This window comes from Lepus europaeus, chromosome 10 (assembly GCF_033115175.1).
Source record: "Lepus europaeus isolate LE1 chromosome 10, mLepTim1.pri, whole genome shotgun sequence".
Taxonomy (NCBI): domain Eukaryota; kingdom Metazoa; phylum Chordata; class Mammalia; order Lagomorpha; family Leporidae; genus Lepus; species Lepus europaeus.
The window spans coordinates 92,335,416-92,362,131 of NC_084836.1; the positions used below are offsets into that span (position 1 = coordinate 92,335,416).

A 26,716-nucleotide genomic window follows, 5' to 3' on the forward strand; every position below is an offset into this window, starting at 1 on the left:
AAATTGTTAGGTAACCAGATTGCTAGGAAGCACAGCTACAGAATCAGGAATTTAAGTCAGAAGATATGGGTGGAAATAACTGTGAATCATGCTTTTATAAGAAAAAATAAAAATATCTGTCTTCCTTTGTTTTGTTCACTGGAATAGTTCAGAAACAGCACACAAGGTCATGATGATCGTTACACACACTGTGTTTAATTTCACCTAAAGGAACCAGGACTTGTTGGGAAAATGATTCCTTGTCTGGGGCAGAAAAAAATAATGTGAGCCTGGAAGATCTTTATGTGCGAGAAATCAAAGATATTTTCAAAAGCAAAGTGTCATGTCAAGAGGATGCAGATGCCAGCCTATACAGGTCTTCCACTGCTCAAAGTTGAGACAATTTGACCAACAGAAGGAGCATAGTGACTGTCATTAAATGAACATGCACAAAATATGAAAAGCTTAAGTCCACAATGGTATGCAGAAAGAGAAAAATCACTATTTTCCCAAGGAAATTGGAAAGAATAGAATGAATAGCTGATTAGTCTTGCCATTCAATCATTTTGGTATTGCTGACTCAGTACATGACAAATACCCTAGAAAGTCATGAATATCAGTACATCAATTAAAAGGCATCTTTGGACTTAAGTGGATTGTTGTAAGATCACTAAGTATTGTGACTTTCAGGTAGATAAGACCATATAAAATATTCAAAATTCAACTGGGCATAAATTTAAGTATTTTTAAGACTCTTGTCCTAAGTATATGAAACATGCAAGACTCTATCGTGTGCTAGGATTTTATTATTTAAAAACATATACGTACTGAAATGGAGTGACAGAAATACTGCAATCTCCCATCTGCTCTCCAAATGCCTACAACTGCCAGAGCTGAGTCAAGTTGAAGCCAAGAGCTAGGGACTCAATCTCAGTCTTTGTGTAAGTGGCAGGGATGCAAAATTTTGAGCCATCACTTGCTGCACCCCAGCGTGCCCATTATCAGGAAGCTGATATCCAAAACAGAGCCAGGACATAAACTGAGACACTCTCATATGGGATGTGGGTGTCCCAAGTGGTGGCTTAACCACTGTGACAAACACGACCCCAGGTTTTTAAAGTTATACTTTGGATCCTTTAAGTTAAAGGTCTTGACTCAGCTTGACTTTCCAGAGACTCCTTAAATTTAGATGAGAAAAAGGTTTACATCTTCAATTTTAACATTCTCTACAGTTATGAATATAGGTCACAAGCCACAGTAATATTAGCATGATCCATGATTTTTTTATCCTGTAGAAATCACAAATATTTTCATATCACATTCCATTTGTTGCAAATATCACAACATACTGCTTTGACTCATTTAAATTATGTTAATAAAAAGATAAATATTATTTTGTGTTTTACATTTGTTAAAAATACTCTGTGGAATCTGTTTCCTCTTTAATCCTAGATACTTTATTTTATACATTTAACATTTTGAGATGAGTCCACAGGCTTTTGTAGACTGCTAAATAGGTCAATGGTATTAAATAAAATTAAAAACCCCTAAGAAGGAAAAAAAGTTCCTATACAAAGGCTTATGAACTTGATGGGGAGCTGAAAAATTTCCACAGGCATCCTGAAGAATAGAATCCAAGTGGCCTAAATTGATAATCTTGTCTTAAACTTATAGAACCTGCATTGGTTTTAAAACAGGAATGAAAATTCCTTGACACTCCCCCATAGAAAGTTGTGGTCTTACATCCCTTCTGACTCTGAAATAGACTTGTGACCCTTCTACAAAGCAAGAAGTGACACTATAGAGCTTTGTAAGTTAATTGCCAAGAGGCAATTAACCTTCCTCTTTGTTCTCTGGGGCACTTACTCTTATAGCTAGCCCTGAGTTATCGCTTAAAATGAAATCCATCTATCCTTGGATTGCCTTGCTGTAAAGAAGCCTTTGTTACATGGTAAGCCCACTTGTAGGCAATCAGGCCCATCCTTCAACCTGAATCCAGCTGTTGGGTCATTCAGCCTAGGTGCCAGACTTACTGTTGAATCCTCCAGATGACTCCCAGTATCCAAACTCTGAGTCACACCCTGTTCCCCCATTCTATTCCTAACTAAAGCCTAAGACACCAAGGAACAGAGGCAAGTAATACCCCCAATTTGTGGTCTGAAATGTTTATCTACATAATGTGACAAGATAAAATTGTGGGGCAGGCACCCAGTGCAGCAGTTACGATGCTGCATCTCATATTGGAGTACCTTGTTTCAAGACCTGGCTCTGCTCCGATTCCAGATTCCTGCTAGCACACACTTGGGAAGTGACAGGTGATGGCTCAAATACTTGGGTCCTTGCCACCCACATGGGAGACCCAGATTGAATTCCTGGGTCCTAGTTTCCTCTTTGCCTAGCCCTGGGTGGGCAGGCATTTGGGTTGTATATGGAAGATTTGTCTCATTGCACATTTGAATTTGGAGAGAATTGATCTCTTTAAGGAATTCTAGAGGAAGAAATTCTTTTTTGTCATGTGGTTGGACCTTGTGAAATATTCTTAGATACCTCCCTGGCTATCAATGGCCTGTATCTCCCTTGTCTTTATGTGCATCCCACTGTTGGTAACGTGACACACATCCTTGGATAATGAGCTTCAAGTTCATCAAAACTACCCTCAAGGCACGGAGAACATCTTCAACACAGAGATACCACATAGGATCCCAGACTTTTGATGTATTAGGTCTGGCGGCCTTAGATGTTTGTATGATAGACTGTGCAAAACAGGAGAGTGATATACAGCAGCAGCATTCCTACAAAGACTTTTTGATACCTGTGATAAAAATCTGCCATATAGGCATAGATGTTATGGCTCGGTGAGTGAAGCTGTTGTTTGGGATGTCTGCATTCCATTTTGGAGTCCTGGATTCTTGTCCAAAACTGTTTCTGATTCAATTTCATCTTAATGTGTCTGAGAAGGCAATGAGTGATGGCCATGTATGTGGGTTCCTGCCACCCATGTGGGAGACCTGGATGGAGTTCCTGCCTCCTGGCTTAGGCCTGGCCTAGCCCAGGATGTGTGAGCATCGAAGATGGAACATCTCTTTCTTTGTCACTCTTTTAAATAAATAAGTACATCTTAAAAAAATAAAGATCTGGGGCCGGTGCTGTGGCACAGTGGGTTAAAGCCACAGCCTGCAGCGCTGGCATCCCACATGGGTGCTGGTTCTAGTCCTGGCTGCTCCTCTTCCAATCCAGCTCTCTGCTATGGCTGGGAAAGCAGTAGAAGATGACCCAACTCCTTGGACCCCTGCACCCACATGGGAGACCTGGAGGAGCTTCTGGCTCCTGGCTTCAGATCAGCTCAGCTCTGGCCGTTGCGGTCATTTGGGGAGTGAATCAGTGGAATGGAAGACCTCTCTCTCTCTCTCTCTCTCTCTCTCTCTCTCTGCTTCTCCTTCTCTCTCTGTGTAACTCTGACTTTCAAATAAATAAAATTATTCTTAAAAAAAAAGATCTGCCATACAGAAAATATTCTGAATGATATATATTTTGATAATTAAAATATGTATTTATTATAAGTTTAATTCTCAACTATGACTATGGTGAGGTAATATATACATTTATATATTTCAATAGTTTTATACGTAATGATATATTAAAAATCATGGAAATGTTCAATTTAGGATCTAGTTAGGAAATTCATTGCTTTTTTTCTACTTATCGTATTTATTCAGAAATGTAAGTTGTCATTCACAGGTCAATTTGTTTTTGTCTAAAGGGCTGTTCCACTTTGAGCAAAAAGGAATTCACTTTTCACAGAAGTTATTAAGGGCCATGGAGCCCTCCTTTAGAACACAGCCCAGGGGATCAGGTAGGCTATAAAAGGCTTGAAGTTCACTGAACAATCAGTTTAGCTTCACAAAAATTCCATCAGTTTGAAGACATCAGCTATAGGCACACTTTAGAAAAGTTGTTCATGGGAAAATGATGATACTGCTTCACACACATGTGGTTGGTCTGTTTATGAGTGGAGACTGGTGGTGGTTGGTGGGATCCCAGAGTTCTCAGAAAAAACAAACCTTTACTTGTCAACAAGGGTGACATTTGGTAAGATCAGATAAGGAAACTCTCAAAGAACTAGAAATTCATACCTGTGAGGTAGGTGTTGTGCGAGGAATTAATGAAATAGTGAGAAAGGGGTTGAGACATGTCTTCATTCAAATCCAGTTTCTCAGGTGAAACAACTCCATTTTCTTCTCCACTCAGGTAGCGCATAAATCCGTCCACTGATATCTGCCCTGGAGGAAACAGAGTTGAGGAGATGTGAATGCATTCATTTACTGGGCTGCTGGTACCCGGTTCATTGTATATATTTACTTACTTACTTATTTATTATTTATTTTTGCCAGAAAACTCTTTTAAGTCCAAAGTAGAAGGTAGAAACAATTGCATCTTAATGTAGGCAGTGCCACAAATAACAGAAAAAAAATGTAGCTATCTGATCTCCACTGACTTTTCACAGGACTGAAATAGCTAAACACCCATCTTTAGTTTTAAATTTAAAAATCAGATCAACATTTGCAGACAGGCACCAAAATATCATTGTTAGTCACTGGGTGATAGAATTTGGGACAATTTCTTATTATGAATATCTTAGTTTTATAATCAAACCAGTTATGTCTAAGTAGTTTTACAATTTAAAGTAGTGTAAAGTGTTTTCAAGTAATTATCTTTTTTCCTGATACAGAAAATACAGATGTCCAAATATGAGACTTCTTGGAATAAAAAATTGAATGTTCCTAAAAAAGTTCTTTGGACTTCATATTTAGAATGATTTTACTTCAAATGGAAAAACTCTGACTACCACTTTGACTTTTAGATTCTATTTAGAAATTTTTCTATTGTTACAACCTTTCTGAGGTGATTAATGCTATATGTTGAGATAAATCTTGCTTTATTTTTGAGGTGTAGCTGTCAAAAATTATAGTTATGATGTACAATTTGATATTTTGCCACATGTGTTGAGATAATTCTTTGTCTTTATTATAGTAATTGCTACAGATATAGAGTTGTGTTTAAGTCTTTTGGTCCAACCCACAGTTTGTTTCTTTAACTCTAGCAATCAAAGTCTCAAATCAACAGCATGTCTGTGGATAGTGAAAGCATTGCCAGTAAATGTTGGAGGGTAGCACTTGTTATTTTTCTTCTTCAGTTTGTTTTAATATAAACTAGTATATGTTTATTTAAAAATAAAAAAAAAACTGAAAAGAATTAGAAACCTTTTTTCCCTAAATGTACTTGCTCTTCCTTCAGAGGTAATACTGTCAAAATCTTAGCATTCTTCCAGAGAAAAAAATGTGGTTGTATGATTCTACTATGAAAATTCAATCACACGTACATATATTTGAGTAATCTTTGCTCATTTTAATTGAACAATCTGTTATGACCATTTTAATATGAAAATTCCATAAAGATACTAACTCTAACAAAGACTTTTATATTTTATATAGTATAGGATATAAAAGTATAACATGACTAAGTAATACGCTACTATTGTTACTTATTAAAATTGTTTCTATTTTTTTCAGTAGTGTGTCTAACATTGCATTAAATGCTCTCATAGTTAAATTTGTGTACATGTCCTTAATTATTTTAGGATAAATTCATGAATTGGAATTGCTGATTCAAAAAGTATTTGTATTTTTAAGGTTTTTAATATGCATAACCAATTCCCTTTCTGTTAAAGTTCTAGCAATTGGCTCACAAATAATATGTAAAAGTTTGTATTTTCCTACTCAGCATCCCTACTATCAAATTTATAGCTAAAAACAACTATTCATTTTGATTGATTGGAGCACCATTTTTTTCCCCTGAATGATAAGGAAAGGATGTAACATATGCAAATGGAAAAGCTAGGCCTGACTCTTTGCCACAGCAAAAAGTTTTACACAACCAACAAATTTCTCAAGGTGACTAATTAATACTTTTCCCAAATTCTGGGAACCCTAAAGTGAAATCTATTTTAATATTGTCTAGGAATGAATAAAGACATAAGTAAAATTAGTTTTTGGTTAGTTTGATAGTGGCTCTTTTATAAAGAAAAAAATCTTCCTAAATAAAGTTTTAAATAAAAATAATTATTTGCCCCAAAAACTACTTAAAAATTACTCCTACCATACACCTTTATAATTTCAATAATGATAAAAGGAAAAGAAAGAGCTAAGAAGGTGTCTTGTAATAGAAATGAGAAATATAGGGGCTGGCATTGGGGCATAGCAGTAGGTAGAACTTCCGTCTCTGACGCCAGCATTCCATATGGACACTGGTTTGAGTCCTGGCTACTCCATTTCCAATCTAGCTCCCTGATAGTGTGCCTGGGAACACAGTTGAGGATAGTCCAAGTGCTTGGACCCATGGAACTAGGTGGAAATCTAGAAGAAGCTCTTGGCTCCTGGCTTTGAACAGCCCCAGCTCTGGCTATTATAGACATTTGGGGAGTGAACCAGCAGATCGAAGATTCTCTCTGCCTCTCTGTAACTCTGCCTTTGAAATAGATTTTTTTTTTTTTAAATAAGGGAGAAGTACAAAGCTCCTTATATTTTCATATTTGTGGTGGACAATTTTTAATAGATACCATTATTCATGGCTTCAAGTAACACATCTCAGAGAAACCTTCCTGATCATGTTGCTATTGATGAGATTACTAGTTACTGCTCTTGAAGCCTCCTGTTTAAAATGTATTGATCAGGGCTGGCACCCTGCTGTAGTGAGTATGCAATGCCAGCATCCCATATGGGCACTGGTTTGAGTCCCCACTGCTCCACTTCTAATCCAGCTCTCTGCTATGTTCTGGGAAAAGCAGCAGTTGGCCCAAATCCTTGGCCCCTGCACCCATGTGGGAGACCCATAAGCAGCTCCTGGTTCTGGCTTTGGCCTAGTTCCAGCTGTTGCAGCCATCTGGGGAAGAGAACTAATGGATGGAAGACCTATCTCTCTCTCTCTCTGCCTCTCAAACAAATAAATCCTGGAAATGCACTGATGGTAGAATGCACATACCTCTTTGCACTCACTTCAATATTTGAACCAAAGTCAACTTAGGGTCAAAGCAATTTCAATAAATGGCTTAAAATATTTTGGAGTATAAAACTCATTTAGAAGCAAATGTTTTAAAAAATTGAATTTCTTTGTAGCTCTCCTTTTTTCTTTGACAAATCCACTTTTCAGGTACTTCTTAAACTAAGTTCTGTTTTCCTTTCACCTTTCCTGTTTTCCTTCTTTTTGTCTCTCTCCCCACCTTTCACTCTTTTAGCAAAGATTTATTGACTACCTGCCACATGCGAAATACACAGAAAAATAAAGCATAGTGAAACACAGTCTCTATCTGCAAATGGCTCATAATCTTATAGCACATCACTCACCTTGAACACCAGGCATGAGCACCTTCAAAATAAGGTGTGCTCTTGCATCTTTTGTCACCCTTGGAGTTTACCATGATGCTTTGTGTCAAGGAAGTGTTAGATCACCAATTCTTTTGGATGATTATAGTGATTTAAAATAGAGAATAGATAGGTGGAAACTGGGAGATCACCAACAGGAGCACAATTTTGTTTGATTCCTGCTTTTTGATTATATTAAATCATATGAGATTGTTAATGTTGGGCATTTCAACTTATGAAATGGCAATTTCATACAACTCAATGTCTAATACAGCTTCCTCAGGAGACAAGAAATAAATGCATGTATCTTCAGAGGCCATAAAAAAAGCAGTAATATAACAGCTAGATGAATGTGCATATCAGGGAGGGGGGCAGGGGAGTTAACAGTTTTAGTTGTCAGTTTACTGGTAAGTTGGACAAGTGTAAGTTTCTTCTGAAGGCATGTAAATCACAGTACAACAATAAAATGTTTTGTGACTTAACATGCATCTTTATGATGCTGGACTTGATCCTAAGGCTGTTTATAACTGTTACCTTGCAGGAATAAATATACTTTTGTCTGATAAGTCTGAATAGCAGTTAAGGTAAAACATGTTAATAGGTCAAAGAGGACAAATGAATTTTAACTTTGAAACAAATTCCAATTTATTGTTAGTGACTTTTGGGCACTTGAGTAGAGAGAGATCCAAACATGTTTGTGATTAATTTTTATGGTGCAGATCAGAAATGTGAATGCATACAAGCCACATACTCGTCACCCTCCAGTGAAAATGTTATAATTCAGACCAAGACATGATTTGCGACATGCCAAAGACTGTGTCAAAGTTTATTTCACTAATTATGAAACCAGGAAGATGATAAAGCCATTTAGAGGCTATAAGACATTGATATAATATGCATATATATATATTCTTTTTGATAAATATTTCCAGATTAAATACAAAGCTAGTTAATATTCTACACATCAATTAAACCATAATATTTTGAGTTATCTTCTCTACCTTTGGTATTTCATAGAAATTAAAAATTCTAACATTAATTTTAGCACAGATTAAAATAATCGGAAAAACAAGAGTTAGGTTCATCAGTGTGAGGATTATTTATAATTGTATGAAATGATTAAGGAATCCTCCATGAAGGAATTTTTAGAGCCTAGTTTGCAATCTAGGCATAAGCTAAGGGGTCAGGAGTTCATTTTCAAAAATGCAGATGTTTTGACATAATGAATTACCCTCAAAAACCAGTTTTGACTAGTAAATTCTTAGAGATAGAGAACAGATTTTCAGAGGATTTTTCTCCCTTCCATGTATCTTACATCTGGAATACTGCTCTTGCTGTCAACTTGAATATTCCAGTTTTTTAAATTAACCTTGCACTGTTCATAAAATTGTTTATAATATATACATTTTGAACCACTGAGAAACACAGGATGGAAAACTGAAGGACACAGAAGGATAGAAAACTGAGGTAGGAAAAACACACTGCTTTTCTTAAAAAAATTAGTAACAGCACAAGAAATTCAACTTCTACTCTTGCCAGCAACGATTGGTTAAGGACAAATTCTTTAGCCACAAGACGAGTAAACTACATGGACACTTAATTCTTCTCTAGTTCTAAAAATCTATGAATTCAGGCGAGCTAATATGTTAGAGATAATTATAAGCTTAACTAAAACACAATCATTTCATATTAGAATGAGATTATGAAGCATCAAAGCATAATGAGAAGCAATGCTACCATTTTCTGGAGTAAAACCAACAGGAGGAGAAATTAACTTCAGAAGTGTAAGGTCAGTCCACAAGGATAAAATTCAAGTCCAGGTGCTTCCTCCTGGTCTCCCATGCGGGTGCAGGGCCCAAGCACTTAGGACATCCTCCACTGCCTTCTCGGGCCACAGCAGAGAGCTAGACTGGAAGAGGAGCAACCAAGACAGAACCGGCGCCCCAACCGGGACTAGAACCCAGAGTACCGGCGCCGCAGGTAGAGGATTAGCCTAGTGAGCTGTGGCACCGGCCTACCTGTTTTCTTAATAAAAGATAGATAAGCCTTGGCAACTCATGACAAGAACCTAGGGTGATTACTGACGCCATAAACAAGAGTGTCAATTTGTTAAGTCAACAACAGGAGTCACTGTGCACTTACTCCTCACGTAGGATCTCTGTCCTTAATGTGCTGTACATTGTGATTTAATGCTACAGCTAGTACTCAAACAGTATTTTACACTTTGTGTTTCTGTGTGGGTGCAAACCGTTAAAATCTTTACTTAATATATGCTAAATTGATCTTCTGTATATAAAGATAATTGAAAATGAATCTTGGCCTGCGCCATGGCTCAACAGGCTAATCCTTCACCCTGCGGTGCCGGCACACCGGGTTCTAGTCCTGGTCGGGGCGCCGGATTCTGTCCCGGTTGCCCCTCTTCCAGGTCAGCTCTCTGCTGTGGCCAGGGAGTGCAGAGGAGGATGGCCCAAGTGTTTGGGCCCTGCACCCACATGGGAGACCAGAAGCACCTGGCTCCTGCCTTTGGATCAGCATGGTGCGCTGGCCGCAGTGCGCCGGCCGTGGCGGGCATTGGAGGGTGAACCAACGGCAAAGGAAGACCTTTCTCTCTGTCTCTCTCTCTCTCTCTCACTGTCCACTCTGCCTGTCAAAAATTAAAAAAAAAAAAAAAAAGAATCTTGATGTGAATGGAAGGGTAGAGGAAGCGGGAGAGGGGAGGGTTGCAGGTGGGAGGGAAGTCATGGGGGGGAAAAAGCCATTGTAATCCATAAGCTGTACTTTGGAAATTTATATTCATTAAATAAAAGTTAAAAAAAAAAAAAGATAGATAAGCCAGTGCCGTGGCTTAACAGGCTAATCCTCCGCCTTGCGGTGCCGGCACACCGGGTTCTAGTCCCGGTCAGGGCACCGATCCTGTCCCGGTTGCCCCTCTTCCAGGCCAGCTCTCTGCTGTGGCCAGGGAGTGCAGTGGAGGATGGCCCAAGTGCTTGGGCCCTGCACCCCATGGGAGACCAGGAGAAGCACCTGGTTCCTGCCTTCGGAACAGCGCAGTGCGCCGGCCGCAGTGCGCCTACCGCGGCGGCCATTGGAGGGTGAACCGACGGCAAAGGGAGACCTTTCTCTCTGTCTCTCTCTCACTGTCCACTCTGCCTGTCAAAAAAAAAAAAAAGATAGATAAGCTTCTTATTGGACATGTCAATCATAGACTATCACCTACAAATCATCTTTAGTATACATACAGTCTGAAGTATTTAGATCCAAAGTAGGAAAAATGTAAACCCTTCACGAAATGGGAAAAGCATTGTTCTTAGATGCCATTCTAAAGAAGTTCTGATAGTCAACGGAAAAGGAAACTGTGTTGCAGAAGAGGAAAAGATCTGACCTTAGTGGGAAGGAATCATCTTCAAAGAGACACGAGAGAAAACTTTCCTGACAACCTGATGGTCCCCAGTGGCTACTTCTATGTTTCGTCATTCTTCAGCACTATCTTTGCTGGAAAGAAACTCTCAAATGCCATGCGGCTTTGCACAAATGCCATATCCATTCACTGTATTGCTTGGTTGTTCTGGCTCTCTCTCCTTTCCCTGGGGCAGATGATGGCTGAGGCTCTGAGATGGGCTCCTGAAGATGTCAGGAAGACATAAATTCCAAATTATGCCTTCCAGAGATCATTGAAATTATCCTTCAAGACCTTACAGTGTATGCAGTGATACTTTGCTGGGTATCACACATGCATACAAGCGCATGCAAAACGTCCTTGAGTATTTACTAGGGAATGGACTACTCTGATGCCATCTGTACACCTGGGGCCATCCCACTGACCTTGAGGACAACCAGGAAACAAGAGAAATTTTTGTCCAGAAAGAGTTTGGGAGAACAGACCTGATGAATTTTCTTTCTTTCTTTCTTTCTTTCTTTCTTTCTTTCTTTCTTTCTTTCTTTCTTTCTTTCTTTCTTTCTTTCTTTTTGTCAGGCAGAGTTAGACAGTGAGAGAGAGAGACAGAGAGAGAGAGTTAGAGACAGTGAGAGAGAGACAGAGAGAAAGGTCTTCCTTCTGTTGGTTCACCCCTCAAATGGCTTCTACGGCCGGTGCTGCGCCGATCCGAAGCCAGGAGCCAGGTGCTTCCTCCTGGTCTCCCACGCGGGTGGAGGGCCCAAGCATTTGGGCCTTCCTCCACTGCCTTCCTGGGCCACAGCAGAGAGCTGGACTGGAAGAGGAGCAACCGGGACAGAATTTGGCACCCCGACCAGGACTAGAACCCGGGGTGCCAGCGCCGCAGGTGGAGGATTAGCCTAGTGAGCCGCAGCGCCGGCTCATGTATGCTTTTTAAAGGGCAGGTAGAAGGGGCAAGTGAGCCATGGCGCCAGCCGACCTGATGAATTTTCTAGAAGAGTTTTATGAAATGGTTGTTCCAGCTTCATGTGTTCTGATAACTTTATCTATTGGCTTCTAGGAAATCATTTCCAACAGAACTTCCTGGGCTGACCTTCCTGTTCCAGGCACGTGGGAAAAATGTCTTCAGTTCAAGTCTTTTCAGGAAGAGCAAGATGTCTTGAATTCACCCTGGAGCTTGGGAATTCCTTGCAAGTCATTATTGATGAACAAACATTATGGAGGGTCTACCTTTATCTGGCAAGGGTCTTGACAGCAACCACCAATGTATCCATCAGTCTTGTCCTTCAAGAACTTAAGAACACAGTATGCAAAATTCCTACTTGATTTCTTTTTATGATTGGTTCTGACTTCTATTCATTCACTATCCTAAGGCTAAAAAGTTGGAGTTGGAAATCAGCCCTAGTTAGAGGAAAAATACAACTCATGTTGGCTACTTCGGAACCTTCTGGCTTCTTGGGGATCTAAATTTCAAGAATCTTCTGAGAGGACCAATTCATTTTGGTCTAGTTCTGCTTGTCTCTCTTTCAGTATTCTGTTGCCCAGGTCTGACAAGAGATGGAGTAAAATCAGCTAAATTTGATTCCTGATGCACTGAATTTGGAAGAATAGGGAGGGGCTGATTGTCGTCACCAAATGGAGTCAACAAATTAGAGCTAAGAAGTCACTTGTGTGCACTTGATGCACTGATGTCACTGTAGGGGATGATTGTGGGTCAAGAAGCACAGTTCAGAGGCTAAGGGTTGTTGCCTAAATTTAGAACTATTTCTGTTGACTTTCATTACTTGGCTGGCCTGGGAGGAGAGCTGGCCAGGTAAAGGCAGGTGGCATCTCTAACAAGAAATTTACAGTTCTGCCTGCAATGTTGCTGACCCTACTTGACCATCCCCTCAGCTGCAGTGGTCACTTTGGAAGTTGGGCTGAGTGAAGGGCTTTTCAGCTTAGAGCCAATAAGATCTGTGGCTCTGACCTGGGCATCCTTCGACTCCAGGGCAGGTCCATTTCCAGTGATCCAACTCTTGGCAGAGCTGCCAGGGCTCTTCACAAGCTGACTTCTGCTGAAGCCCAGGCTTACCACATTGAAAGCCACTGCAGTGGACTGGCCTGTTGGGTCTCCTTGAGGGCAGATCACTGTACAGATCAGCCATTAATAGGCCTGCCACCCATTGCTTTTGATGCCGAGCTTTCTTTTCCTCCTGGTTTGTGTTAAAGCAGACCAGAGGATGCAAGTCAAGGGAGTGCCCGTTTCCCATCTCTAATCTTCGGTGGCCTGAACTACAAGTCTATAGTCACAGGCATGTTCTGTAGTAGTTTTTCTAAGGTAGACAATGCCCATGAGGAAAATTATATTCTCACTTTAAAACTTTCTTTCCCTTTGGTCTGAAAGGGAGGTTTTTTCTACTTACTGTGTACTTCGCTGATGGCGAAGTGAATCTAGCTATGAGATTATTATTTGAGTTCTTATTTTGGCTATGCTATTGCAGAAAAATGTTAGCCATCTCTTTTATAAGGTCTAAAGATTAAATTGTGCATCCTACAGATTCCTTCATAATAGAATTAGTTTCCTACCTTGAAGAGAATAGAGAAATGAAAGAACAAGTTGGGCTTAGAATAGAGAAATGAGGGAGCAAGTCCTAGATCGCTTGCTGACAATAGCAATATCACATGAATACTTAGCAAACCGTTTCAACCATTAGATAACAACTTAAGAAAACATTTACCAGAAGGTCCAATGCCTTCTATAAATTTTAAGAATCATGTATTTGAGGCCGGCACCACGGCTCACTAGGCTAATCCTCTGCCTTGCGGCGCCGGCACACCGGGTTCTAGTCCCGGTCGGGGCACCGATCCTGTCCCGGTTGCCCCTCTTCCAGGCCAGCTCTCTGCTGTGGCCAGGGAGTGCAGTGGAGGATGGCCCAAGTGCTTGGGCCCTGCACCCCATGGGAGACCAGGAGAAGCACCTGGCTCCTGCCATCGGATCAGCGCAGTGCGCCGGCCGCAGCGCGCTACCGCGGCGGCCATTGGAGGGTGAACCAACGGCAAAAGGAAGACCTTTCTCTCTGTCTCTCTCTCACTATCCACTCTGCCTGTCAAAAATAAAAAAAAAAAAAAATTAAAAAAAAAAAACTCTTTAAAAAAAAAAAAAAAGAATCATGTATTTGAAAACACCTCTTCAATATCTAACATGGTGTAGTTTGTTTAGCCAGTAAACTTAAGCACAACCATCTAAAATGTTTTTAGTTTCTTTCTATCAACAAGTCTAAAACATATGATACACAGATTCAGGTCCCACAAATTAAAATGTATCTTTGATTGATTTTAGCAGCTTAAATTTATGGACAATCTTATCTATAAGCCATTTAAAATAAAACTCTTAATAAAATTTCCCCATGTGGACATACAATATGTACACACATATAATATAGCATAATAGACCAATATAGCAATTTTAATAATAGCTTTTAAAATCTTTAACTCTTTTTGTAGATTGCCAATTGATTTGAATTGCTTTTTCTTTTTAGTAACCTCAGTTAACCATACTTTCTCTCAGTTGGTACTGAGATGGTACTGATGGTCCTCTTCCCCACTTAATGCTGTATAATTGTTCAAACCTGGTAAATGCCACTCTTAGGATCATTGGTTACTATCCTCACTCTGTCTTTTATGACCTTGTCTAAATATGATCAGAGTCGGCAAACTTGGAAGGCTTCCATAGCCTTGGCAACTCATGACGACAGCCTAGGATGGTTACTGGCGCCATAAACTAGAGTGTCAATTTGTTGGGTCAACAACAGGAGCCACTGTGCACTTGCTCCTCATGTGGGATCTCTGTCCTTAATGTGCTGTACATTGTGATTTAATGCTATAGCTAGTACTCAAACAGTATGTTTCACTTTGTGTTTCTATGTGGGTGCAAACTGTTGAAATCTTTATACTAAATTGATCTTCTGTATATAAAAAGAATTGAAAATGAATCTTGATGCAAATGGAAGGGGAGAGGGAGCGGGAGAGGGGAGGGTTGTGGGTGGGAGGGAAGTTATGGGGGGGGGAAGCCATTGTAATCCATAAGCTGTACACTGGAAATTTATATTCATTAAATAAAAGTTAAAAAAAAATTTAGAACTATTTCTACATCTGCTCCCTAGAACTACTTTCACAAAGAGAATTGGTAGAAAAAGTTTCCTCATTTTGCCCTGATTAGAAACACTTTAGAATCTTTTAGCCTATGCGTTTGGTATCTACTTCTATATCTCAAAGTGTTAGATTTGCATTGGTACTTTTTGACTTTCCATCATGGAAGATGAGGATATTGCTCTTTCTTGTCTCTGTCTCCATAGCTCACACACACACATTCCCATCTTTCTGAGATAATTATAATTTGGTTAGATTTGCATTCAGTCTTTAAATTATCAAGACTACGTATTCTACTTAGAGTTGAGTCATATGTTAACCTAATAAATACTTTTTTGTGCACAACTTTTTGTTTTATCTGTAGCTAATAATTATCTTGTTTTGCCATCTCATTAATTTCTTTGTACATATCTCCAACTCCAAATTGTCTACTAATAAGCTAAATCTCTTTGTAATATGTTGAGACTTTTTTTTTCCCTGTGACATTCTCTTGAAGATCTTCCTGAAGACTTTTTTTAAAATTATTTTTTATTTTTATTTTTTATTTTTGACAGGCAGAGTGGACAGTGAGAGAGAGAGAGACAGAGAGAAAGGTCTTCCTTTGCCGTTGGTTTACCCTCCAACGGCCGGCGCACCGCGCTGATCCGAAGGCAGGAACCAGGTGCTTCTCCTGGTCTCCCATGGGGTGTAGGGCCCAAGCACTTGGGCCATCCTCCACTGCACTCCCTGGCCACAGCAGAGAGCTGGCCTGGAAGAGGAGCAACCGGGACAGAATCTGGCGCCCCGACTGGGACTAGAACCCGGTGTGCCGGCGCCGCAAGGTGGTGGATTAGCCTATTGAGCCGTGGCGCCGGCCACCTGAAGACTTCTGACTTGCTCCAATCTAGGTTGAGCAATTTCCATTTCATTCACTTCTATTCTATGCTATATTTCTTTTATTTTGTGCCTTGCTCTTTCATGGCTATCTTTTCACATATTTGTCAGTAATTTCTGGAGAAATGGTTCATACATGTGAAATTTCTTGAGCGCTGCTTGTTGAAAAAAAGGCTTATACTTGTGCACTTCATTGCTAATTGTGCTAGGTATAATTCTAGATAGGAAACCTTTGTTCTTTTATGTTTTTGTGGGATAATTTGCTTCAGTCTCTATTACTAGTGTGCCTTTTGAGAGGTTTGAAAATTTGAAAATTTACCACCCTAAAAACAGGTATGTGGTCTCTTTTAATCTTTTATGTTTTATCTCTCTGTAAGTTTCTAGCATCTTTGATTCTAGTTCCTGGAAATTTCACAACAGTGTTCTTTGGTGTGGGTTTATCTTTATCCTCTGTGTTGGGCATATGTTGGAATCTTTTGGTTTGAAAGCTTTTGTCCGTTAGTTTGGAAAAATGTTTATGAATTAATTCCAGTATAGTTTTCTCTCTTCTCTCTTTTTGGAATATTATTTAGCTAGATTTAAATATTTTGTGCTTTTTCTCTCCAAATTTTTCACTTCATTTCTTTGCTCTGTTTTCTGAGAGATTTCCTAAGTTTCATTTCTAGGTCTTCTTTTGGTGTTTGGTACCCTTTGTAAAATCTGAGAGCTAGTTTACATTCTCACTTCCTTAAAAATTGCATTCTGTTTTCATGGATGCAATATGGTTATTTGTTTTTTGAAGACAGTAATAATATATCTTTAAAGAATTCTCAATATCTAGTTTATGTTTTTTACAAAGTTACCCTTTTCCTATATCTTCTTTTTTAGAAGGAATTTTCCTCATGTTTATTAACCTTTAACTCTCTGTTCCTTTTTCAAATTGGCAGACTGAAAGGTGATTGAATTTTGCATGCATTGGTGGCTATGAAAGATATGAGGATTGATATCACTGTAGAGGGATTTCTCTGTCTTTTGGAATAAACTTTAGTGTTGATATCTTTATGTCTTCCTGCTTGAACTGATCAGAGACCCAAGAGACATTTTAATCTCTTCCAGGAGAGAAAAGAAAGGTCTCCTGGATGTCAGCTTTCTGGGGACAAATTGTGGTAGATGGCTGGAGTCTGAGTATGTGGCAAGCTTGTGACCACTTTATCTCCTTGATATCAAAATGGTAGCCCTGCCTTCACCTGTGTCTTGTATCATCCTTAGTCCCTCTATTATTCCGTCTCCAGAGAACAAACCCCTCATCTCTCTCAGGTCGAGCTGGTGGCTATTTCTTAGACGGTGGTTAGTTGTCCTCGAACAACTAGAATGTGACTTCATCAATGCCTGAAAATTTTAAGGTTTTTATGTGATAACTTAGGTTGGTTCCAAGCTTTTTACATGGCTTGTCTTTGATCAGTTTCTCATTTTTTTTACAGCTGTAAATACACAGCCAACTGCTTAAATTATATGATTGCTACCTCTTATCTTATTATCCTCAACCTTGTAGATTATGATTTCAAAATATTTCTTTAAATGTAGTTTTAGTGTGGTTCCTAGGGAGTTCAGTTAGCTTTGCTCAGTCCACCATGTTTATCATAGAGTTCAATGATTTTTCTACTATACTATAAAGAAGATATTTTTGTTAAGCATAAATTGTTAGATGTACTTTAACTTTGATGCTAGACTTTTTCAGGTACAATTGAATCAAATGGGGAAACTGCTTCAGCTCATTAGTTTACTGTAGAATGGCCTCTCTTCTACTTGTTATCTCTTGACCGGAAAGATGTGGTGACTAATATCTCACTGTAGATGACACTGAATGGATACTGTGACAGCCAGGTTTCCCTTGCTGTATCCTAGGTGGAGTCTAATCAGATTCACAGGACAAACTGAGCTCTCAGGTGCTTATCAGGCAGGACACTGGTTGGGCCAGTTGGCTTCTCTTGCCAACTTCACTGAGGCTGCTTGTAAGGAACAAGTACAGATGACTGTGTAAGGAATGTGCTGCCAGTTCCCCATGTTTCTACATGAGTGATGCTAAGTCAAACAGACTTCAGATGTGCTGAGTGCTGGTGACTTGTACGGCTCCCCTCGTGGCAGTTTTGGGATGTGTCCTGTGAATTCAGTCAGTAGAAAACTTTGTCCAGGTTTGTGATTCTGTTTCCTATGCTTCTCATGTGAAGTTGCAATTTGTTGCAAACCACTGCTGCAGAAATCATCCCACTATATCTAAAAAAATTAAGGAGGCTTTTCTAACTAAAATCTGTCCTTGTAATAAATTGTGTGTTCAATTGGATACTTTCTTCCTTGTCCTTCCAAAGTCCTTCTTACTCCTCTCTAAATCAGGCAGTAATAGAGCACTCCACCTTTTCCTAGAGGAGGAAGAAGTAAAGGATACTTTCCTGCTTGGATCCGAGGGCATTCCTAAACTAAGGCTTCTTTGTCCTCACATCTAGGAGAAGCTCTGGAAAAATTTGATGACCAAAGCCAGACCAGAGAAGGGGACTGGAATAATTCAGCAGAGAGCTAATCAATCCTTAAATGGTATGAGTTGTCTATGCTTCATTACATTGCACATGGCAAGCTACTGCTCTATCAATGCCCTATTCCTCTTAACTTCCTTCGCTCAGCTCTGGTCCAGTGCCCTATAAACTAACAATAAATGCTTTATTGAAAATAAATCCATAGGTCCTCACCTTCTACACAGAGCTTATGAACATGACTTTCAATAACACCTTTAAATGCAACTTCTGAGTCAGTGGTTAAGTCCTTAGCACTATCCTCTCTGATTATACTTTCCATGTACTCCTTGACCCAGGGGAGGGAAAAAGTACACAACAGGGCACCACTGAAAGATGGTCTCTAAATAAGTTTTGCATCACATTACTAAGGTGCCTGGAAAGTTCCCCAGTCAGGTTCTTTCCTGCTTGGTATGCACTTCTTACCAGTAGTGATTACCTAGGAAATGACCCCATCATGGCATCAAAGAAATAACATGGAATTGCTCCTGGGCTCCTCCTAAAAGTAGATGTGAGGCAGCAGCAGTGAACTGCAGAAGAAAAAGTGCTGTAGAGGTTTAACAGAAGGAAATGTGGCTGGCCATGTTGATACATGTGGTATTCCTTTTTAAAAAATAATGGATCTGACTTAAAAGGAAATACTATTGCACAAGTGCATGCAGAATAGGAAGAGAAGGAAAAGAGAAAAATCCTTTTACAACAGTTTCATGAATTGAATCTATTTCCAGTGTATTGTTCAACAAACCTTTACATGCTGCTTTGCATATGTAAATATTAACCCATTTATAAAGATTTATTTCATTTGAAAGGCAGGGTTAGAGAGAGAGGAAGAGAGGAAGAGAGGGTTGGGGTGGGCGCTGTGGCATAGTGAGTTAAAGCCCTGTCCGACAGTGCTGGCATCCCATTTGGGTTCTGGTTCAAGATGAAGAGAGGAAGAAGGAGGGAGGGAGAGAGAGAGAAACTGATATCTTCCATCTATTGGTTCACTCCCCCAAATGGCCACGTCAACTAGGGCTGGGACAGGCTAAAGTAAGGAGCCATAAGTTCTTCTGGGTCTCCCAAATGGGTGGTGGGGCCCAAAGATTTGAGCCATCTTCCGTTGCTTTCCCAGGTGCATTAGCAGGGAGCTAGATCAAAAGTGGAGCAGCTGGTGCTTAAACTGGTGCCATATGGGATGCTGGTCATGCAGGCAGTGGTTTAACCCACTGTGCCACAGCACCCACCCCATATTATTCCATTTCATCCTCTTGATACCAGGTACTACTTTTATGTCTGTTTTTTTTTAAAAAGCTATTCATTCATTCATTTGTTCATTTAATAAAGCGAGGAAGAGGGGTAGAAAAAGAGATCTTCCATCAATTGGTTCACTTTCCAAATGGACACAACAGTGAAGTCTGGACCAGGTCAGAGCCAGGAACCAGTAATTATATCCTTGTCTCCCACATGGGTGGCATGGACCCAAGTACTTGGGCCATCTACTGCTTTCTCAGGTGCATTATCAGGCTGTAAATCAGAAGCAGAGCAGCTGGGACTCAAATCAGCATACAGCTATGGGATGTCAGTGGTGGCTTAATCTGCTGCAGCTCAACACCAGCCCCTGTGCCTATTTTATAGAAGGGAAACCTGAGTCAAACAGCTTGCTCAAAGTCATACAACTCATAAGTGAATTCATTGTGACTGAAGCTCTGGCAATCAGGGAGTGTGCTGCATGCAATTTACCACCAAGCCACGCTGCTATAGAAGATTTCCTGCATTGTCTAACAATAGAAGCTACATAATGATGATAATGATAATAATAGGAGTTACCATTACCGAGTACTGGCCACATGCCGGGCATAGAAATACTATGAGAGAGGTACTTTTAAATTCTCATTTTTAATTGAGGCAGCTGAGGCTTAGGGAAGCAACTTGTCTGGGAGCATAGAGGTATTTGGTGTGAAAAGTGGACCTGAAGACTACATCAGGAGTAATGAAGACAGACGGTGGTGGGTGCCACAGATGATGTTTACTCATATAATTCTTCCAGTTCTAGCCTGGATGGGGGGCAGAGATAATGAAAAGGGGTGTGTCTTGCCTCCTTGGCAGCTGGCTTCAATCTCGCCATTCTCCATTAGTCCTAAAAATAGCCCTGCATGTGACCAAGGAAGAGTTTATCCGGTGACTTACTTATCTCTCTAAAACGAGCGACTTTAATCTTTCTGTTAAAAAGAAGCTGGGCTCTGGCGGACAAATGACCCATCTGGCAGAAACGTGAGGATTAGCTGTTTGATTTGAATTTGTCTATTAAGTTCCAAAATTCTTTTCCAGACTTAATTTACATTCTAATCTCTGCAAGTCATTTAAAGATATCCTCTAGCATTTTTCTTCTCTAACTGTGAATCAAGCTTTTAGGAAGAAAAACAAAATACAATAGGAGACTCATTATGCCAATGAGAAGACAAGAGAAATGCCAACAGAAGATGTGATCTTGTTTTGTGGGTTTTGCTAAAAAAAAAAAAAACAAACATGCAGGTTATCTTAAGAAATAAAGACAGCCCAACACATGCAAATAACATTTTCAAAGCCCTGTCACACAGTGAAATTTTGCCTTGGAATACAGATGGCCCAAAAATCCACATAGAATCACCACACAGTCAAGATGGGAAAACTGGACAGTGTGCTTGCCAGGCTTGCCAGCTAGCACGGGCACCAACCACATTCTATTGAGCCAAATGCCAATTATGTGTATCTGGCACTCATATGTTTAGATGTCACTGGGACTCCATGGTTGAGAATTCATTCATCATCTTTCAGTCCTCACTCTTTAATGAGATCAGAGCACCATGGAGAAACACTACCAGATCAATGGCTTACCACCTCCTTAAATCACTTCTAAGCACAACCCTGAGAAGCTATTTCTTGGCTCATATTTATTCTTGGTGCTGTGACTCTTGTGAATTCTGTTAGACCAGCTCGAAGAGGGTAAGTGCAGATAGCATTAATATCTCATGGCTCACCAATCTATTTGCCTGCTTTCAGAAACTATCTATTAAATGTTCCCTTTTTCAAGTATCTCTGCTTGGGCTTAAACTTTCCTATCATCTACGGCAACAAGCACTGTGTTTTTGTATAGTCAGTGGACTTTGTTGGTTTATCATTTGGTTTCCAACCCTGGAGTCACTGCACTATGTTTTATACATGTGTGATGGTTTGGAAATAATTTGAGTGTCTTTCCATATTTTCATGTGTTGACATTTAATCACCAGTGTGTGGTATAAACAGAGTAGAGACTTATCTGACTAAAGTATTTGGAGGTGAGGCTTTGAGAGGTGATCCTCATTAGGAAGGGTCATCAGGATAGAGACCTCATCATTGATTTGTAAGAAGTAAAAGAGAGACCAGATGAGACACACATAGGTGTGCTCCCTCTTTCCGTGAGATGCCTCCATGACAAGAGTGACATCACCAGGTGCAGCCCATTGACCTTGGGCATCCAGAACTGTGAGTTGAAAGAAACTCCTTTTCTTTATAAAGTTACCAAGCATCGGGTATTTTGTTATAGAAATGAAAAGGGGACTAGCAGAGCATGTTGTTGCGCATTATTATTTTATCTCAGGTTGAAAAGTGTCACACAGTCTTATTACATTTTGATTGCAAAAGCTGTTCTATTCCCATAACTATGTGCAAATACAAGTCCAAGTTATGGTGTGATAACGTCCACTGAACCTCTAGCAGCTGTTTAGAAGCCTTCTCAGATCACCCCCTCACCCAGCTGTCACGGTTTTCTCTGTTCCTGCAGCTTTCCCTGTATGGTATTAAGTTGTACTTGTTGATGTGGTTTTGTGTGAAAGTTCTTAATAACACCTACTTTGGTTTAGCACTTTCCCTTTTTCAAAATAGTCTCACATTTGTGAGTTTACTTTATCCTCACGCTTCTCTTTAGTAAGTATAACAAAGTTTTATTGGGGCCACTGCTTAGCATAGCAGCTAAAGCAGCCACTTGCAGTGCTGGCATCCCATATGGGCACTGGTTCTAGACCTGGCTGCTCCAATTCTGGTTCAGCTCCCTGCTACTGTGCCTGGGAAAGCAACAGAAGATGGTCCAGATCCTTGGACCCCTGTACACATGTGGGAGACCTGGAAGAAGTTCCGGCTCCCCAGCTCGGGCCATTGCGGCCATCTGGGGAGTTAACCAGCGGATGGAAAATTTCTCTCTCTCTCTCTGCCTCTGGCTCTCTGTAACTCTGCTTTTCAAATAAATAACTAAATCTTTTTTTAAAAAAAGTTTGATTTTTTAACATGACAGATAAACTTTGATCCAGGAGAAATTAAACAGTCCCTTTCAACTGTTACAGAGTAAAGGCAGAATCCAGATTAGAACCTTTCTTTCTTAAAGACTACTTTAGAGCTGTATTTGGAGCCTAGATTATGTATTAGCTTAACATTTACTTATTTCAAATGTTCATGAGAAAGAGATTTTTCTACCTGCCAATTAACTCTCTAAAAGCTTAGAACAGCTCAAGCTAAGCAGGCTGAAGCCAGGAGCCTAGAACTCAAGTTCTCTCCAAAGGGTAGCAGGAACCCAAGTATGTGGGCAATTGCCTGCTGACTCTCAAGATGTTCATAGGAAGCTGGAATTGAAAGTAGAGCATTCGATATGGGGTGTGGGCATTTCAGTTGGCATCTTTGTTACACCAATTCCTAGCCCTATTTACCATTTAGAATTAGAAGTTGTTATTAGACAAAAAACAAGTCCCATTTTATTTTCTTAGTTAGTGCACTTTCACAATGCTCTAAGAGAGGAGACTTGCCACAATGTTTCCTGACCATAATGTAGAAGAGGAAAAAATGTCCTAGATCATTAACAGGAAAGTCATATCCCTTGTTCAAAATGGACATTGGTTTTCTAAAGGCCAGCGCCATGACCTTCACTTTGTTTATATCTCCTCAAGTGTTTATTATAAAGGCAGATCTAGAATAGGCGCTCATTGATGTTTTCTGATGAACTATTTAGAACATGTTATCTCTTAGCACCTTAAACAGCACCTGACTCTCGTCAGTCCCATACTTTTCATTTCAGAAATTCAATACATCCTTCCTCATTTTATGGACTACAGAGAAGGTTCTACCACATGGAAAGCCTTGAGAGGAGAAGAATGGCACGATTTCATTGTCCATCTCAAGGGTTGGCATTGGCAATGAGACTCAGAAAAACATTATGTTGAGTAAATAAATGGATTAAAGAGCCAGGGTAGCAACAAGGCTTCCATTCAGGTCACAAATGCTACTCTTTTAGATTCACCTCTCACTAACTCCTTTTCAAAAAGCATAATGCTCCTGCTGAACAAATTTCAGTTACTTGACCATCCAAAGACTGACTGTAAAATGAGGACAATAATATGCACCTACAGATTTGTACTGAAGTTAGTATAAGATAATTAGTAGGCAAAGAGCTTGGAGCAATTACTGAAACTACTTGGAATCTCAGTAAACAAAACTTTTTCTTCCAAGCCTCACTAGCACATGAAAAGATACCCAAAGCTATCTGCTTGATGAATGAATTAGAGGCATATCAATTCTATATTGTATTCCAATTATTTTAATATCTCCTTTTAGAATTATAGACTTCTTGAGAGTGAAAATTTCATTTTGATTTTGTTCCGCTTCCTAGTGGTTCTTAAGTTAGTTGTATACTACAGGTTGAAATAAAATGTACTTGCACTTGCATCAGGTGTGTGTTTGAATTTAAAAAAATTCAATGGAGAATTTTTCCTTTGACATGCTGAATATTCTGGCTCAAGCCATGTAACTGGAGAGAAAAATTGCTTTTATACTACTGGTTGAGGTTTGTATTGTTTTGCTGGTTATGATGTTGTAGCAGACAACGGAGATACTGATATCCTAGGAGATCAGCAGGTCTTCCACCTGCATGTCTTTGCCTGATGGCTTACGTTATGTCCAAAGGGCTGGAAGTGCTAAAAATAAATACCTCCTGGGAGCATCTTTAATAATAACTGTGGTTGGGAAATGTGGGGGTGTTCTATGTACAAATGCAGTGTTTGCCTCAGGACCAATCTGCAGGTCCTCACAGGGATAACTGGTGAATGACACCACTTCTACTGGCTGCTTTCCCTTCCTCATTCCCACCTACTGCCTTTTAGGTGCTTCCTGGTACCTCTTCTCATGTAAATTCTTTGTACTTGAAATCTTCTCTCAGAGTCAGATTCTGGGGAAGACCTGACAAAGACTTAGAGCAACATTGCCCAAAGCATTTTGGCTCACTTTTTGCAAGTAAGGCAAAGGTTTGGGTGAAAAGGTTGACTTTTGTCTGCCATTGTCAATTAAGGCTCCACTTAAGTAATGCTATCCTCAGCTGGGTATAATTAAGCTCTCGTAACTGGAGTCCTGGAGATTGCAGGGATTCAGAATTAAGATAGTGCCCCCAGAATCTCCATAATACAATAACAAAATAATAGGACATCCTCAGCTTCCTGACAGCGCTCTCTGCCATGACACATTTTCCAGCTTTTAAATATTAGGGCAAAGAGCCCACACCTCACTTAATCTGGCTTCCTGGTGATCATTTGTTTTCCCTTTGCATTTGACCTCTTTTCCTCCAAGTTGGTGTGGGTTGAATATTAACACATCTAGACTCTGAGTATTGCAGATGTTGGTGGTCAAATGCCTATGGCTCCATGGCCTTTCTCTCTCTCAGCACAGTGCAACCTGCCATGCTGTTCCTCTTGAATGAGCTAAAGTCTCCCCTGACCCCTGTTGATAGGGGAAAGATGTGGTAGTCCCAGTTGTTACTACCATGTTCTGCTGGGAGGTTACATGCAGGGGAAGAAAAAGAAAACAGACAGTTTCATGTTTTTGTTTTTGTTTTTTCCTAAATGCTCAACACAAAATGGCAAGACATCTTGGGAAGGTGTTGTTGATGAAGTAACCAGGTTTTCTCAAAATGCAACAGACTGTGGCATGGATTTATGGACCAAGCTCACTTCCCTAGCCCCTGTGACTAGCATTTGACTTTGCCTCTTACTATTTATATTTTTCCTGTCTGGTTATTTTCTGAACAAAGGACACTTCAGCCGTGACTAGATGTGGCTGTGACGTTTTGGCTAGTGTTGTGCTGCTGAGCAGACGCTGAGGTCACTGACAGAAAGGCTGCAGCAAGAAAAAGCCAGGATTCTTGGGGTGGGTGTTTGCCTCTCAGGCCCAGATCCTGTCTCCAGGGAATGGAGGAAATGCAACAAGGGAAAGAAAAGTGAGGGAGGTTGCCAAGTCAACCAATAAACAACGGATGCATAACAGCTACCTTGAAAAACATTTTATTTTTCATACTTAGCCCATCGCAAATACTTCAGAGAAGTGTGTGAACCTAAGAAACACAGAGTTAAGAGGAGATATACTCATTCTTCAGTGACCTTCCATTGAGGCTAGAAAGTCAATAGGTGGAATTTAAATAGAATCTTGATCAATAAAACACTAGAGTGGCTTTCAACGGCTTTCTCTACGTTGTAACTTAATTAAGCATGAAAAGAATAAGCAACATCATTTAGTTTTCATGCATCTTTGTCTTCTGGGAAATAAGTCTGTCTCATTTGAGTTTATTTTGTTTATTCATTTCAGTTCTTTTATTTCCTCTATTTCTATGCAGGTAATCTATATAAAAATATTTAATTGTGAGACAGATCTTTACACCAGTCAATATGTCCCTCAGGTGAGTGGTTTTTAAACTGAACATCCCGAATCTCCTGAGGTATTGGCAAAAGTGCCTGCGGAGAATGGGATGGGGCAAGATGGACTACAAGGGTAGGGTAGCCACCACTACTTAGATTTTAGGCTCTTCTCTATTAAACTGAAACGCCGTTTCTAAAGGTTTTCCCTACATATCAGTCGTTTTTGTAAAACTTTGATAAAAGAAAAACAAAAATTAAAGGACAAGTTTGGACTGTTGAAATCTTTACTTAATATATACTAAACTGATCTTCTGTATATAAAGAAAATTGAAAATGAATCTTGATGTGAATGGAAAGGGAGAGGGAGCGGGAAAGGGGAGGGTTGCGGGTGGGAGGGAAGTTATGGGAGGGGGGAAGCCATTGTAATCCATAAGCTGTACTTTGGAAATTTATATTCATTAAATAAAAGTTTAATAAATGAAAAAAAAGAAAAAAAAAGGACAAGTTTGGAAACCATTGCTATAGAGGCCAATTGCATAATAACATCTAAACAGGTGACATTTCTCTTTTCAACAAACCCTCACGGATGTCTGCTAGAGGAAGTCTAGAGTAGCTGGAAGGACTCTGCAATGGGACAAAGATCATGATCAATGTCCTGATCACGACATTGCTGCTCACTTAGCTGCCTCTTCTGGGATCTTCTGCCTCTTCTAGGAA

The 26,716-nt window shown here is 39.9% G+C and overlaps 1 protein-coding gene across 5 annotated transcripts in view; it reads right to left on the bottom strand.

Annotated features, from left to right (window-relative positions):
* The window catches only part of PLCB1 (phospholipase C beta 1), an 848,015-nt gene that overhangs the window by 262,110 nt on the left and 559,189 nt on the right, over positions 1–26,716 (bottom strand). For all 5 annotated transcript variants that reach the window (XM_062203876.1, XM_062203874.1, XM_062203875.1 and 2 more), the window contains exon 10: positions 4,113–4,259. In XM_062203876.1, coding sequence (XP_062059860.1) covers positions 4,113–4,259 — 147 coding nt within the window. The remainder of the gene's footprint in view (positions 1–4,112; positions 4,260–26,716) is intronic.